This window comes from Solanum verrucosum, unplaced genomic scaffold, assembly GCF_900185275.1.
Source record: "Solanum verrucosum unplaced genomic scaffold, falcon-dt-bn FXZP01000040.1, whole genome shotgun sequence".
Classification (NCBI taxonomy): Eukaryota; Viridiplantae; Streptophyta; class Magnoliopsida; order Solanales; family Solanaceae; genus Solanum; species Solanum verrucosum.
Window position 1 is genome coordinate 494,832 of NW_026020323.1, and position 15,122 is coordinate 509,953.

The window sequence follows — 15,122 nt, forward strand, 5'->3', positions numbered from 1 at the left end:
ATACATTTTCTTACATAAATAAAATTGTTGATCGACTGAGTCTGTGTGTGCTCTTGTTGCTGTTCTTGCGTTTGCTGAAGTTATTGAAGTTTGAGGTACCGCTACTTCTTTAACAGATTAATCCGTTTTATCTTGGGAGGAATTAATCTGCAACCTCGGGTACAGTGAGGGGATTAAATTTCTTAAGGAAACACAGTGGTTTCTGTGGACTCGGATTAAAAATCATTCTGTCAATTTCTTCTTTTTTTTCTGTTTCTGTATTTTTGACTAACCTGAATACAGGAGATAACAATAAGTAGTGTCTAAGAAACATAGAAGATGGTAAGAAAAGCAGAACAAGAAGCAACTTATTTTCACAATGCCATATTTTCTACTACAGTATTCGAACATATAAAAGTTTCTCCGATGCCATCGATACATCGTCTTTTCTTTTGAATTAATCGAGCCATTACCTTGAAGCAGAATTTTGCTTCCTAAGCAGGAAATGCATTTGCATTTCATACTTTCTGCTTACAAGTTCGTTTTCTGCTGATTAACCTATTCAAACTTCTTTAGCCTGAATTTGCTCGTGGGGAATCTGCTGAGAACACGATGATCCAGCTTTTGGTAATGACATTGAAACTTTTCGAGGGCATTGTATACGAAGCCATCGACTTGATCATCATACCTTTCATACAGCACGGGAAGCACATGCGCAGCAACAAAGCCTAAGACAATTAATATCACAAGCATATTCAAAATTAAAACTTTCTGGATCTTGACGTGATATCCGGAGAAAGATATGAATATTCTTAATATAAAACCTTGAAAAGAATTCAGAACAAATGCATAATCTATAGTTGCACCAGCAATCCAGATTATGGCAAGAAAACTTACCAATGTACAGAACAGTAAAAAAATTGCACCAGCTTCCAATAATAGCAGCAACCCACAAGCTCGCCACAACCTAGAACAAATCCCATGACGTTAATTAAGTAGTCATCAGAAAGGCTCGGGATCAGATGATTTGATGAATTCATATTTCAAGAACCAAGTGCTTAAAGGTCAAAGCATCCCGAGAAGAGACTCCAATATGAACAAAAGAACGGTATCTTCTTCGGTTGACTATGTTATCCACTAAATATACCAACCATTTAACGATAGGACTTCAGAGCAATACAGATTGTCCTCGTAACAATTAATAAAGAATAAAATTGTTTGCAAAAATTCAATGAAGTGACGTAGATTCTTGCAATTGAATTAAAGGGAAAGGGAAATTTGCTTGCATTCTTTCTGGTATCTTTGACAGCGTAAATGTTGTGCTTCTTGCATTCCTTTTCACCAAGTGAACAAGCCACAACAGTGTTGTGACAATGTAGCTTGTCCTCTTAGTGAAAAGAAAGGATAGAAGCACACCTCTCGACATTTATTACTATCAATAATTTCCTCGGCACTATATAAACAGAACGGAAAGCTGTCTGGAACCAAAAACATAAGGAGAGCCGAGAGGTAAAAAATAATACATTCTTTACGTATTGATGTTGTTTCAGGAATTAGGAAGAGAAATTCTAGAACAATTAGATTGCTCAAGATACTTGGCAAATGCTGAATCAAAGAAAGTTTACTAAAGGGTGAGAGGCCCATGACCTTAGCAAAAATATTTGGTAAAGTTGATGCAGAGGAAGCAAATAATTTTGAAAAGATCACGCTTGAAGAAGTCCATGCATATAATACAAATCAAATGCATAGTAGTTTGTAACGAGAACTCTTGAAATTGGATCTGAGGAATTTTTTAAATTTAAAATAAACTTATCTATTTAAAAGATACTAACAAAAAAAAAATGATGATTTACCACTAAGAATTGTTTGATGTTAGTCCCACAGGCAACATCTTGAAGGAAGCCCAAAACATGGTTTACGTCAGCTCCTATTGACTTGGCAATGCTGATGAAAAGGTCATCACGTAAGACAAGACGAGGGACCTTAGCTGGAGACCTGTTTCCAAAGAGATTGTACATTCACTTGATTCAAGAATATCATACCAATTAATGAATGAGATTAAGACAGGAGAATAGCATGACGCTCAGGAAGCAGGTTAAGTTGCATTACCTGTTTATCATGCCAGAAGCATTTTTCCAAAGAAACTGAATAATCATACCAATGACAAGAGCAAAGCATAAAAGTGAAAGAAAATTGTAGTTCAGCCACTCAAATAGCACCCAGATGGCTGTGGCACTGGCTAAAACACCAGCTGAGATTTTCTTGTTTCTCCATAACAGGACGTCAGCAGCTACAAAAACCGATGAAGCATATAAAGGATTGTAATACAACCATTGTAAGGACAAAGAAAAGCTAAGGTATAAGGTGGCCTACATTTGCCTCCACCTAAAATGTGGTGTACTGGCTTTTGACGGCCAAATAGCCTATTGAGCTGAGCATTAACTGAGCTTGATTTCTCCTGTTCAAAGAAAGACCCTGACGTCTGCTTTGACAGAGACTTCTGCTTTGATAGCCCATCAGCAATTGATTCCACAATGTTGTTCAGAAGATCCTCAGCTGTAATTCTCTCAGGCATTTTCCCACCCTTTTAAGATGCACAAGAGATTACGTCAGTCATCAGAAGAATACACTAAAATACACAAAGTCATCATAGACAAGTGCAAGATTCATTTAGACCAAAAACTGGTGAAAATCTAACAAGCAAAAGACAGTTTTTGATGACTATTATAACAGTAGAACAACATACATGATTGTCCAGGTTGATACAAGGCTGAAAAAAGTTTGATCCTAATTAAATCCAAAATTTTGCCTTTCCACTCATGCAGACTCAATCAACTTCCCTTCCCACTAATCTAGACATTCTTCTTTTTCTTGTTAACAGTTTTTTCTTCTCGTATTTCCTCTGGAAGAAGGTAATTTGTTCCTCTATGAACTGCATATTGCTAATCTGACACAGAACTGGCACTAATTTACTATAGTTAAAGAATGAATTCGAAAGCCCTATCTGATATCTCCTCTTTATCATAAAATTAGCTAAATCACATCCTCATAATCCTTCTCTCTACTAGCAACCTGAAGCTCATCCTTCATCTAAAAGGGAATCAAATGTTATATGTCCAAGATAGAGCATTGTAGTCATCAAAACGAAAGAAAATTACAGTTGAGATATGCATATGGTGCTACCCTTATACTTCTTTATTCTCTCCAGGACCTGTACATCATTATTTTTCAGATCTTAGACTATTCAACAACTTTAAGACAATAAACTTTTGGTGGTTTTCCAGCTAGAATCCAGGCATCCAAAGAAAGGAGAAGGTGAATTAAACAAATTCGAATAATTACGAATCTCTCTCCCATCACTCAGCAAACTCTACTCATTTCTCAAACATTGATAATGATAGCAGTGAAACATTTATACATACAATTATATAATGATAATCATAACCACAATTATCAAACCAAGGAAACGTACATGAGTCATGACTATAGGCAGCTTAACAATTGCTTTTCAAGTTAAATCAAAATAAGGTGTTCCCTTTTTAAAACCTGTCCAGAGTCTTGATTAAACAGCTCAATCACTTCATACACAGTGGAACAAACTCACCACTATACAACAACAACAACATACACAGGGTCAGTGGCGGATGTAGGATTCTAACGTTGTGGGTGTTCTTGAAGTGGCGGAGTCAAAGGGCTCAACAACACTAAAAGAACCTTAAGCACCCACCCAAGAGCCAATGGACCAGTCAAATCATTTGTTCATTGGGTGCTCTATGCCAATTTTATACAAATACTTCTTAATTTCTACATAGATATATATATATATATATTCCGAGACGAGGTCAATGGATGCTCGAGCACCCGGCGAACTCTATGTGGGTCCAGGGTAATCCCACAAGTTGGGTCTAAGGAGGTAGGATGTATGCTAAACCTTACCCCTCAAAACAAATGTAATCTAATAAAAAAAATAGCAAGATAAACAGCAATTTACAAAAAGGAAACCAGAAAAAGTAAGGCAAATACTGTGCACAAAAGTTCCTTTTTCTTTAATGGTAGGCCAATGGAGGCAAAAGAACAACAAATCTGACGGCAAAAGCATATCTTGATTTGGGGACTGATGAAAGATTTAACATATGAAGCAAAATATCACCAAGGATGAACAAAAAAGAGTGTTCTTAGATAAAAATTACTTTCACCAGTAAAAAGAAGCAAAAAAAAAAAAACCTATGTAGCTCTAATCAAAACACCATCCTTGTAAATTGTAACTGTACCTCTCATCATCATCATCATCATAGCCCATAGCACAGAAAATTAAAGAACTGGAAACTCCACAAGTTTAAACACAGAGTGAAGGGCAAAAGGCAAATCAAACAATCTGCAATCATGCATAACAATGGGCAGCAACAACTGCTAATTCCATATGGAGAACGGCAGTACAATAAGCATAAATACCAACAACAAACGAAACAGATGAATCCATCAGCCAACAGAAGTTACATTACTTAAAAGGACATAACTTTAAAGTGGGGCAACTCCATAAACCACCAAAACACAAACTCCAACAAAACAACCCCCAAAATCAGGTTTATACATTACCAAAAAGACCCAATTTCTTGATTTCGTACAATCAGAGAAAGCCAGTACAGAAAAATCTAAAACAAGCAAACCCCAGATGCCAAATATCAGAGAGAAAAAAAGACTCACCCAAAATGCAAGAACAAAGCAGCAAGCAACAGAACCAAACCCGAAAAGCCAAGAAATGCAAAAGGGTTTTGGCTGAAAGAGATACTTTTTGGGGTTTGAACCCTTTTTGTGAGGTATCACTATTGTATTTACCTCTACACTTGTACGTACACTGACACAGTTGGTGGAAGTGATTTATTTATTGGGAATTGGAGAGTAGGGATTAATGTAGAATTTGAATTGGGAAATGGGACGAAGATGATCACAATCTATAAAAGATTGTTTGTCTCTACATAACGGCACATGCAACACAGTCACAGTCACAGTCACGCTCGATTAATTTAAATTTATGTTGTATAGAGTTCATTTGCGAATTGCAAGAAATATTTTTTTCATATTTTGAACTTAAAATTGAAATTTATAATTAAGAGAAGCAATTATCGCCACTTGTGTTAGTGTTGTGCGATTATTCAAATACCCTTTAATTCTCTGTTTTGCCGCCTTCAATTGCTAGATTCTTATGGGTGTGTTTGGTATTTTAGTCCTAGATAATTGATTCTTGTGTTATTTCATTAATCACGTTTTCGTTCATCTAGTTTTCATTGTTTTGATTCTTAGGGCCCGTTTGGCCATAGGTTTCCCAAATAATATTTGGGGAAAAATTTGACAAATATTGTTTGTCCATACATTTTGCCATTATTTGACAAATATCCCAAATTTTCAAATACTAATTTTTTCTAGTATTTGGGCCAAATCTCATTATTTGGGATCTTTTGAAAATTAAAATTTCACACCAAACTTTTATCTTTTACAAAATCACCCTCTATAGTAGTTGTTTGTGTTGTATAACATAATTTTTTACGTGAACACCAAAATGGTGATGAAATATTTAGTGAATACGAAAGTGATGATATGGTTGTTGATGAAAATGATGAACAATCGGCTCAGGGTAGCAAAGTCATGTGTTTTGTCTACTTCACGATGTATGGAATGATGTTTGTTGCACTCACTCCAAACTACCACATTACTCTAGTGTCATGGACACTATTTGTTATTTGTTGCAACGAAGATCCAATTGACTTGTAATATAAACTTATGGTTAGTTTTGATAGTTTTTATAACTCGTGGGTATAAATCATATTTTTCTAAAAAAGTGAAATATATTTCCCAAATACTATGGCCAAACACATGGTAAAATTTCACCCAAATTTTCACCTAAATAATATTTGCCAAGAATATTTGAAAATCTATGGCGAAACGCTAGCTTAATTCGTTGGTTCTCATTTACAAATTGCAATATGTGATTCCGGTAAAATATACAATGTTGAAGCTAATAAGAAAGTAAATAGTGAGTTAAACCAACACACAATTGTCATGTTTTGTTAGTGCGTCAAATTGTTTACAAAAAAAATGGTTTAGTTCGAATTTGTATGAAGTCAAGGACATACATTTTAGTTTAGCTTGTTAGATTCAACTATTATTAGCAGTTGAATATATTAATAAATATACGTAAAATCGAGATAAGAATAATATAGTAAGTGAATGGAAGTCGTATGAACTTTTAGAGATTTGACGATGAAAGGTTGTGTGGGATCTAGGGTTGATCGAGTGTTCTAAGCTTTGAATCTGAAAACGACATATATAGTAAGTAAATGTTATGAGACAAACTTACTCATGAAAATGGAAATATTGCTATTATATTCCTTGATTTTAGATGTCTTATAATAGTGTCAAAACTACTTTAAAGGTTATAAAAGTAATATATAATTCACCAATAGCAAAGTTTCATTTGTGCCCTGAAGTACTACGACTAATTATTCTTATCTACGTGAAAATGTCGTTAGTGGTGCCAACTAATATTATTTTGTAGTGATCAGCGTGTAATAACTTCAATTTCACAAAAGAAACAACATTCAAATATTATAATCACTAAATTCATCAAAATTACAATACGAAAATAGAACTGACAAAGAAATTGTAGAACAACAATGGACTAGTTAAAACAAAAGAATTGTTGAAGAAGATAACTAGAAGGGAGATGAGAAGCTTAGACTTTGTGAAAATTAAAAGGAATTGTTAGATTAGGTCTTAGGCCTAACTCACACCCCAAAAGCTAGCTCAAAGGGAGGAGAATTACTCAAGCCTTATAAGGAGTTCATCCATCTCATTAACCACCGATGTGGGACTTTTGTCATTCTTTAACACCCCACCTCACGCCCAGTGCTTAGCATCTGGTGCGTGGGCAATTTTTTATTTTGGGGGCCCCAACATCGGGTGAGACGGGCCCTGCTCTGATACCATGTTAGATTAGGTCTTATTCCTCCTCCCTTTGAGCTAGCTTTTGGAGTGTGAGTTAGGCCTAAGACCTAATCTAACAGGAATGAAAGGACTAGACATTTTTTTTCTCAATAATTTGCATAACCGTTCTTTCTTATTCGTACCTAGTTGTACTTAATTGGGCCATGAGTCCCAAATCTTTGTGAAAGCCTTCTAATTCTGGTATTTCTTCTCAACCCAATAACTAATTATGTGGCATCTGTAGATATCCACATTGGGCCGATGCTTGTTCATAACCTGCATAGTGTATTACCCGTAATTACTTTTTTGTAATCACGCTATCTAACTTAATTATTTTCTTATTAAATTGTCAATTAATGGGTATTACATTGTAATTACTTAATAAATAATTCAATTAAATAAGTTTTTTTTACAATATGATACATATTACTTAAAACTAAACACATATTAGATACCAATCAAAATATCATGTTTAAAAATCTCTCTTCAAGAGGATTTCCTATTATTATTCATGTGTTATTTCTACACTTTACGTGGACACTAATATCCCCCAAAAAAAAATCCTCTATGTTTTTTTTCCTAAAAAATGGAGCACAAAACTTAGAAGCTATAGAGCTCAATTAGACTGAGAAGGACCAGTGTAAACTGGTAGATACTATCATCTTCAAAAAAGATAAAAATTACTAAGAAATGCACAAAACTTGGGAGCTAGGGTAGTCCCGTGCACAAAAAGATCCCGTGTTAATTGTCAGAGTTTGGAGAAGAGCCGCATGTTGATATATCCTGATGCAAGTATTAGTAACTGCTTTTACGAGTTGAATATATATTAATAAAGCTCAAGCAGTCTGAGCTCCAGCACAGACAGGTGGATTCTGCTTTCCTACAAAAGTAGGCTTGACATTCTCACAACTAGTCTTTGCTGGTCCTTCCTTTCCATTATAGGTAATGTCTATATCTCCAACTTCCACTCCTTCACATGGTACTCCTTTACTACATAATAGTAGTACTGCATCTTGTGTTCTTGATGTACCCTTTACATTTTTTATGCTCACTTTGCTTATCTTCACTAGTGATGGCAACTGCAAAAAAGTACAAAACAAAAATTAATCTACAACTTATATTCAAGGAGCTTTAGCTTTTATACACAACAACAAACAAACAAACAACGTAGAATCAGAAATTTCACTCAGGGTATTCAAGATTTGAGATACATATATAAAAAGTAATACTTCATTGACTTATATAAACAATATTATGTCATAGTTTGACTTCAAATAAAATTCACTTAAAATGAAGTCTTTTGAAACTTGTTTTAAATATGTCGTGGCATTTATGTTGCAATAAAACTTTTGAAACTTATGATCATATATAAATATATCGTAGCATTTGTGTTCCTATAAGAACTTCTCATTAAAGAAATATAGGAATGTGTCATTCTCTATGAAACAGATTAATTAATAACGAAATATATATAGTACTTTGCACATCAAATAAAGTGAAACAACGGGAGCATGGTTTTTCGTCAAGGAAGGTTCAACTAACCACCTTTTGCCAACCATATTATAACTTTACCCTTATTAATAATGTAGAAGAATTTCCACACTATCATATCATTTTAAAGATAAGTGCACGTAGCACCTATATATACACTATCAGATCATTTAAAAGAAAAATGCACGTAGCACCTACACATTATTAGATCATTTAAAAGATAAGTGCACTTAACAACTATCAGATCATTTAAAAGATAAAGTGTATACAACATCTACACACTATCAAATTATTTAAAAGATAAGTGATGAATAAGAGTGCTTACATCTTTGTTGCATTGATTGTATGGGCAATAAACTTGATCAATAACAATAGGGTTGCTAACATTTTGCACAATAATATCTTCATAATGCAACTCAGTAACAACACCTTGATGTGAAGCTGGCCATGTCTTGACCCTAACACCATTATCAGTATTAATAAATGTGCAATTTTTGACATAAACTCCCACTACAGGCTTTTCACCAGGAGTCTTTCCAAGACTTCCAACACTAATACCATGTCCAGGTCCACAAGTAACTTTAGTAATATGAAGTTGTTCCAATTCATCACCAACAGAGATACAATCATCTCCTGTTCCAATTACACTATCTGTTATGTTCACGTTTTTCGATCGAGCAACGTGAATACCATCAGTATTGATGCTTTCCTTTGGAGCTGTGATAGTAATTCGGTTAAATGTCAAGTTGTTGCAACCGTTAACATTCATATGGAAACTTTTGCTGTCTTTTGAAGTTATGTCTTTGATTGTTGAACTGTTAAGGAAGTTGAAGCTCAAATTCTGTATCAATCACCACAATTTATTTACATAAGAAACATATAATATGAAAAATAATTATAGAAAGTTCTGATTATATATGTAAAAAAGTACTTACATAGGGAAGATGTGCACACTTGGTTTTGGCACAATCATTTTGAGCCCATGCAGCTTTACCTTGTCCATCAAAAATACCAGTACCAGATAATGTGAATTGATTAAGATAATTAACAGTAAACCATTCACCTTCAGGGAGTATTTTAGGATCTGGAGAAGCTTGTAAAGTGCCTTGTAATTGAAACTCAAGAGGTGCCTTGCATGGACCTTCTAATTTTACTTGTTTCATTTGGAATGTACCTTTTGGGACTATTATTGTACTTGCACTTGTTGATGCACATGCCTCTTTAAATGCATCCAATATTGCCTATGTATTATATTCATATTCATCATCAAGATAAAAGAAGGGTTAAAAACTTAAAAGGGATAAGGGTCTGAAAAATATCCCAACTTTGGTCGGATTTGCTGTTGCGATACTAAACTTTCATAAGGACATATTACCTCCCTAGACTATTTAATACCATATTTTTTAACCCCTGAACTATTTAATAGTGTATTTTAAAGGTATATATGTGTCCACGTGGACACATTACTATTTATAATTTTGCATTATTTTTTATGTTCACGTGGGCAAATATATATGTTTAAAATACGGTATTAAATAGATTAGGAAGGTAATAGGTCCTCATGAAAATTTAGTATCGCAACAGCAAATCCGACCAAAGTTGAGGTATTTTTCAAACCCTTATCCCAAACTTAAATGTACAATTTAAGCACCTAAATAACCCTTATATAACAATAATTTAACTTTTCACCTACATAGCAATAATTTTTTTTACAAAAATAAAACAAACGAAAAAATAAATCGGTATATGATGATATTTAACTGGTCGATCACAAAGTTAAAAGGGGAAAAGAACTTTTAAACATGTGGCTTTAGATATGTTATCAGATTTTTGTGACTATAAAAAAAATATCATAAAAAGTAAAATGAGAAGTTTAACTAGTGAATTGTTTCCTAAAATAAGAAGGTGTCATTCTTTAAATATTGGATTCACTTCAAGCAATTAAATTAATACGGTGATATTTGGTTGAATACGAAATTTAAGATTACTTTTTTTGAAATATAATTAATCTAAAACATATGATGAGATTTTAATTTCTAACTATAAAAGTTTATCATTAAGAAATTTTAAATTATTTCTAAATGTATAAACACATCTTTTTTTTTTCTTTTTCTTTTGTGAAAACATACTTACTTATTCTGTCTCAAATTATTTGTCACGATTTACGAACCTTACTAATATCTCCATTAGGTGTTGCGCCAAATTTGGTAACATCAAACACTCCTGACTGACCTGCTGGTGCCTGAGCCGCTCCAAGTCGTGCTAAAAATAACATTAATGTAAATACAAATAATGTCTTGATATTTAATTCCATTTTTCTTTTTTTCTTTTCTTTTTTTAATTTTTTCTTCTGTATTTTATTTTATTGTGTTTTTTTTTATTGCTTTTGAAATGATAAAGTGAAGGTTGAAGCCCTTTTATAGTGTCATTAACATGAATTAAGACCATTAAATTTGTGTGAGTATGAATAGGAATTTAGTGGTTCATTTTATGTTTGATATTATTAGCCTTGTGACTTATTCTTATTAATTATATTATGCATAACCAATTAATCTCTTAAATTAGATGGTAAACATGAGTTAATCTTTTATGGAGTAGCTTCTCTATTGGGAAGGAGGAAAAGATTAGGATAATTAATATGCGAATACAAATAATTAATTTATTAGGTTGTGTTGAAAATTTTAATTCCTTTTTGCCAAAGAACCAAGTTAGGAAGGGTATCTTTTGTAGTTATAAAATGTAATCCTAGTCATTAATTGATTGTCATAATTTATCTAGCATTTTGGGACAAGATTTTTTTTTTTTAAAATATGGATTTAAGTTTCTCTGCCAAAGGATGTAGTGCAATAAATGTGTTGTCCTTTTGTTATTAGAGGTTTCGAATTCAAGTCTTGGGTAGAGAAAATTCTTGGTAGAAAACACTTCCCCTCGAATGAGGCCCTATGCGTCATGAATCATAATTAATTGAGCTTCAATGCGGATATCTGACACGGTGCCACCGAATGAAAAATCAAAAAATATCTCAATGCCCTCTTAATTTTAAGTAAATTTTATATACTAATGTTTAAAGTTTACGACAAATTGACCGCTAATATAATATGTGACCTTCCACCTTCCATTTTCTAGATTGTACCTTATTATTAGGGTCGTTTTATGAGACAGGAGGAGATATTTTAAGACTAAAATAAATTCTTTAATCAAATAAAGTATATCAAATTTAATTTCAAATATTATATCATATTTAAGATCCAAATTTCAAAAAAAAAATAAAAATTTATTAAACTTGTACAAAGTTAAACAGAAACAAAACGAAATGGGCGACAGATTATTATTTATTTATAAATTTTTCACTTTTATTTTTATTTGCTATTCTGATAAGTGAAAACGTGAGTTAAACTAATAAGTTTTGATGGAGAAACATGATCAAGATTCATAATGTCAAACCAATTTTGGTTAGGACTAATATGTAATTACTATTGTTTATCACTTTCTATGTCCCAATTTATGTGATATATAGATTAACTTGACATGAAATTTTTTTTAAAAAAAAATAAAAGTTGTGATCTAAAATAAATCATAGATATTAGTGCAGCTCTAAATCATTTCATTAAGGTAAACTTGACATTTTAAAATTAAATTGTTACTAAATATAGAAACTTGTCATTCCTTTTTCGGAAAAGGATCAGAACTACCCTTAAACTATATTTCAGCTCAAAAATACCCTTCCCGTCAAACTATTGGGTCACACCTACTAGTTAACTGAAGTATCCATGTGTGTGTTAAATGCCACATGGATGCCACATGTGCACGCCAATCAGACCCCACCTCCACATAGACGACTACGGAAAAGGGTCAAGACTACCCTTAAACTATTCGAAATAGCTTAAACATACCCTTAAACTATATTTCGGCTCAAAAATGCCCTTCCCATCTAATTATTGGACCACACTTCCCCTTCTGTTTAACAAAAATATCCATGTGTGTGCTAAAATGCTACATGGACTCCACATGTGCACACTAAACACACCCACCTCCACATGGATACTTCCGTTAACTAGAAGGATAGGTGTGACCCAATAGTTTGACGGGAAGGATATTTTTGAGCCGAAATATAGTTTAAGGGTATATTTAAGCTATTTCAGATAGTTTAAGGATAGTTCTAATCCTTTTCCGTTCATTTTTTAAGAGACTAGAAAGAAAAATAAGTTACTAAATACTTGACAACATTAAAAGAAATTTTCAAGTTGATCACCTAATTCTAAAAAATTACTTACAAATCATCAAAGGCTACATTTGTAGCATTATATGTTGAAAAGAAGTGTGGTTGTAAAGAGCCTTAGTCCAAAGTAAGCCCCACTAGAATATGACATGGAGATTGCAAATGGAAACTAGAACAAACAACAAAATTTTGAATGTCCAGTTGGCACCAATCAAAGCCTCAACAACCTTATCCCACATCATAAATCTAATCTTCCCCCACATCCAAAAACTAAGCCAATTTCCCTTCACACATCACAAAATTATCTAAAACATATTGCCCCTCCCCTCCAACATCACCATTCTAACAAAGAATTGGAATCCAATTCCAAAACCAACAAAAGAGAGTAATTGTTGTTTTGAGTGTAAGTGAGCAATGGCTGCTTCCACACAATGTTTCTTGCACCAATATCATGCACTAAGATCTAGCCCTGCTAGAACATCATCTGTTTCATCCCCTAAGCCTAACCAATTGATTTGCCGTGCACAAAAGCAAGATGATGCCAACAACACTAGCAACGCCGTCTCTCGCCGATTGGCTCTTACTCTCCTCATTGGTACTGCTGCCATTGGTTCCAAAGTTTCCCCTGCAGATGCTGCCTATGGAGAAGCTGGTACTTTTCTCCAATATATAAATACATAGCATACTAGTTTAACTAATGATAAACGGTCTCAAAGAATTTTTACACTATCAGATCGAAGCACTTGAAAGGCAAACCATGTATATAACTTGTTATAACTAAGTTTAATGTGCCTATATAATACAACTATCCAGCCCCCTGACCTTTGTTGCTCGGATCCTCCAAAAATGTTGCCACGTCTATATCACTTTCTTTTTGTTGGAGGATCCGAGCAACATTTAATGTGAACATGATCTTAATGATGGTGTTTGTGATATATGCAGCAAATGTTTTTGGTAAGCCAAAGGAGAACACTGATTTCTTGCCATACAATGGAGATGGATTCAAGCTCCAAATCCCAGCCAAATGGAACCCAAGCAAAGAAATTGAGTTCCCTGGTCAGGTTCTCAGATATGAAGACAACTTTGATTCCACCAGTAATCTGATGGTTGCAGTCACTCCAACTGACAAGAAGTCCATCACCGACTACGGCTCCCCTGAAGAATTCCTCTCTAAAGTAATAATACTAAAAGCATGCATTTTATAGTTCAGCACAAGTAGTTAGCTCACAATTGAGTTTTCTTTTGTTTTTGAACAGGTGGACTATCTGCTAGGAAAACAAGCTTACTTTGGTAAAACTGATTCAGAGGTAAGTAATCATAACTACTAGCTGCTTTTCATATGAGATGAGTAAAGGTCACTAGCATTAAAGCACTCTGCACTTCTATAGAATGGTAGCTTCGAGTATGAACAAATGAGTCTAGAATTCAGTCAGTATGTAAGCTACCCTGTAAGTTAGTCCTCAAGTGGAAGAATCACTCAGTAAGATTATAATAAGTAATGGCTTTTGATCATACACCAGCTATGCAAGTAGTAAAATGTAGCTGGCAGCTTTTTCCTATAAATCAAATGAGGGAATGAATGAAGTACAAAACCATGTGTCAGTCCCAAGGAAGTTGGAGTCGGCTATATGGGTCCTCGTAGTCTATGTTGCTCTGCCCTGCAATTGTTTACATTTTGTTGGTAAAAAGCACTAACTGAACTAATGTATGGAAGAATTATGACACAAAAAATGAAGTGGGAATTTGTTTGTGCAGGGTGGATTTGAATCTGGTGCAGTGGCAACTGCTAACCTCTTGGAGGCATCAAGCGCAACAGTGGGAGGAAAACAGTACTACTACTTGTCAGTATTGACAAGAACTGCAGATGGAGATGAAGGTGGGAAGCACCAGTTGATCACAGCCACAGTGAATGATGGCAAACTTTACATTTGCAAGGCACAAGCTGGTGACAAGAGATGGTTTAAGGGTGCTAAAAAGTTTGTGGAGAATGCTGCCACTTCTTTCAGTATTGCTTAAGAATGGGAAAACTAAAGAAAACCATTATTTAAGTTTGTATGTACTTAGTTCCTCCCCCCTCTACAAAACATATGGTGCTGAGATGAGTTGCTTAATTGGACTTCTTTTTTGCTCTTTCCAACCAATCCCAAAAAAGTTTTTAAACATGTTTCAAATACTGTTGGAGGAAGCTTAATGTTAATAATTTCATATTTTCTTCGCATATATTTAACACCCTTTACCGCCTCCCCCCCCCCCCCCCCCCCCCACACACACACACTCTTCAGAATCCCAACATAGACAGATAACAAACTCAACATCTGTTGATGGACTACTCTCTGTATTAAAAAGTCTAGAACCACCGAGTGATGTCATAGAATGGATCCCTTCACTCTTTAATCAGAGATCTTGAATTCAAATCCTAGTAACATAGAAATTCCCAATAAGAAGGGCATCA

The 15,122-nt window shown here is 34.1% G+C and overlaps 3 protein-coding genes across 4 annotated transcripts; 1 reads left to right on the forward strand and 2 right to left on the reverse strand.

The window, feature by feature from the left end:
- Nucleotides 1-425: 425 nt before the first annotated feature.
- On the reverse strand, nt 426-4,954 carry LOC125835500 (reticulon-like protein B8). Of its 2 annotated transcripts, none has more exons than XM_049514632.1 (6): nt 3,452-3,475; nt 2,353-2,563; nt 2,089-2,269; nt 1,833-1,974; nt 877-946; nt 426-707 (listed from the first exon to the last, which is right to left on the reverse strand). In XM_049514632.1, exons 1-6 carry the CDS (start codon nt 3,458-3,460, stop codon nt 538-540), a joined length of 783 nt encoding a protein of 260 aa, XP_049370589.1. In that variant the 5' UTR covers nt 3,461-3,475; the 3' UTR covers nt 426-537. The 2 variants fall into 2 exon arrangements, with proteins under 2 accessions (XP_049370589.1, XP_049370590.1); XM_049514633.1 differs by lacking the exon at nt 3,452-3,475 and adding an exon at nt 4,684-4,954 and having other exon boundaries at nt 522-707.
- Nucleotides 4,955-7,742: 2,788 nt separating this feature from the next.
- On the reverse strand, nt 7,743-10,832 carry LOC125835470 (polygalacturonase-like). The gene is made up of 4 exons (XM_049514603.1): nt 10,622-10,832; nt 9,387-9,692; nt 8,777-9,292; nt 7,743-8,039 (listed from the first exon to the last, which is right to left on the reverse strand). Exons 1-4 carry the CDS (start codon nt 10,763-10,765, stop codon nt 7,797-7,799), a joined length of 1,209 nt encoding a protein of 402 aa, XP_049370560.1. The 5' UTR covers nt 10,766-10,832; the 3' UTR covers nt 7,743-7,796.
- A 1,826-nt stretch (nt 10,833-12,658) lies between these two features.
- Nucleotides 12,659-14,877, forward strand: LOC125835499 (oxygen-evolving enhancer protein 2, chloroplastic). The gene is made up of 4 exons (XM_049514630.1): nt 12,659-13,322; nt 13,613-13,845; nt 13,927-13,977; nt 14,426-14,877. Exons 1-4 carry the CDS (start codon nt 13,085-13,087, stop codon nt 14,684-14,686), a joined length of 783 nt encoding a protein of 260 aa, XP_049370587.1. The 5' UTR covers nt 12,659-13,084; the 3' UTR covers nt 14,687-14,877.
- The last annotated feature ends 245 nt before the right edge of the window (nt 14,878-15,122 follow it).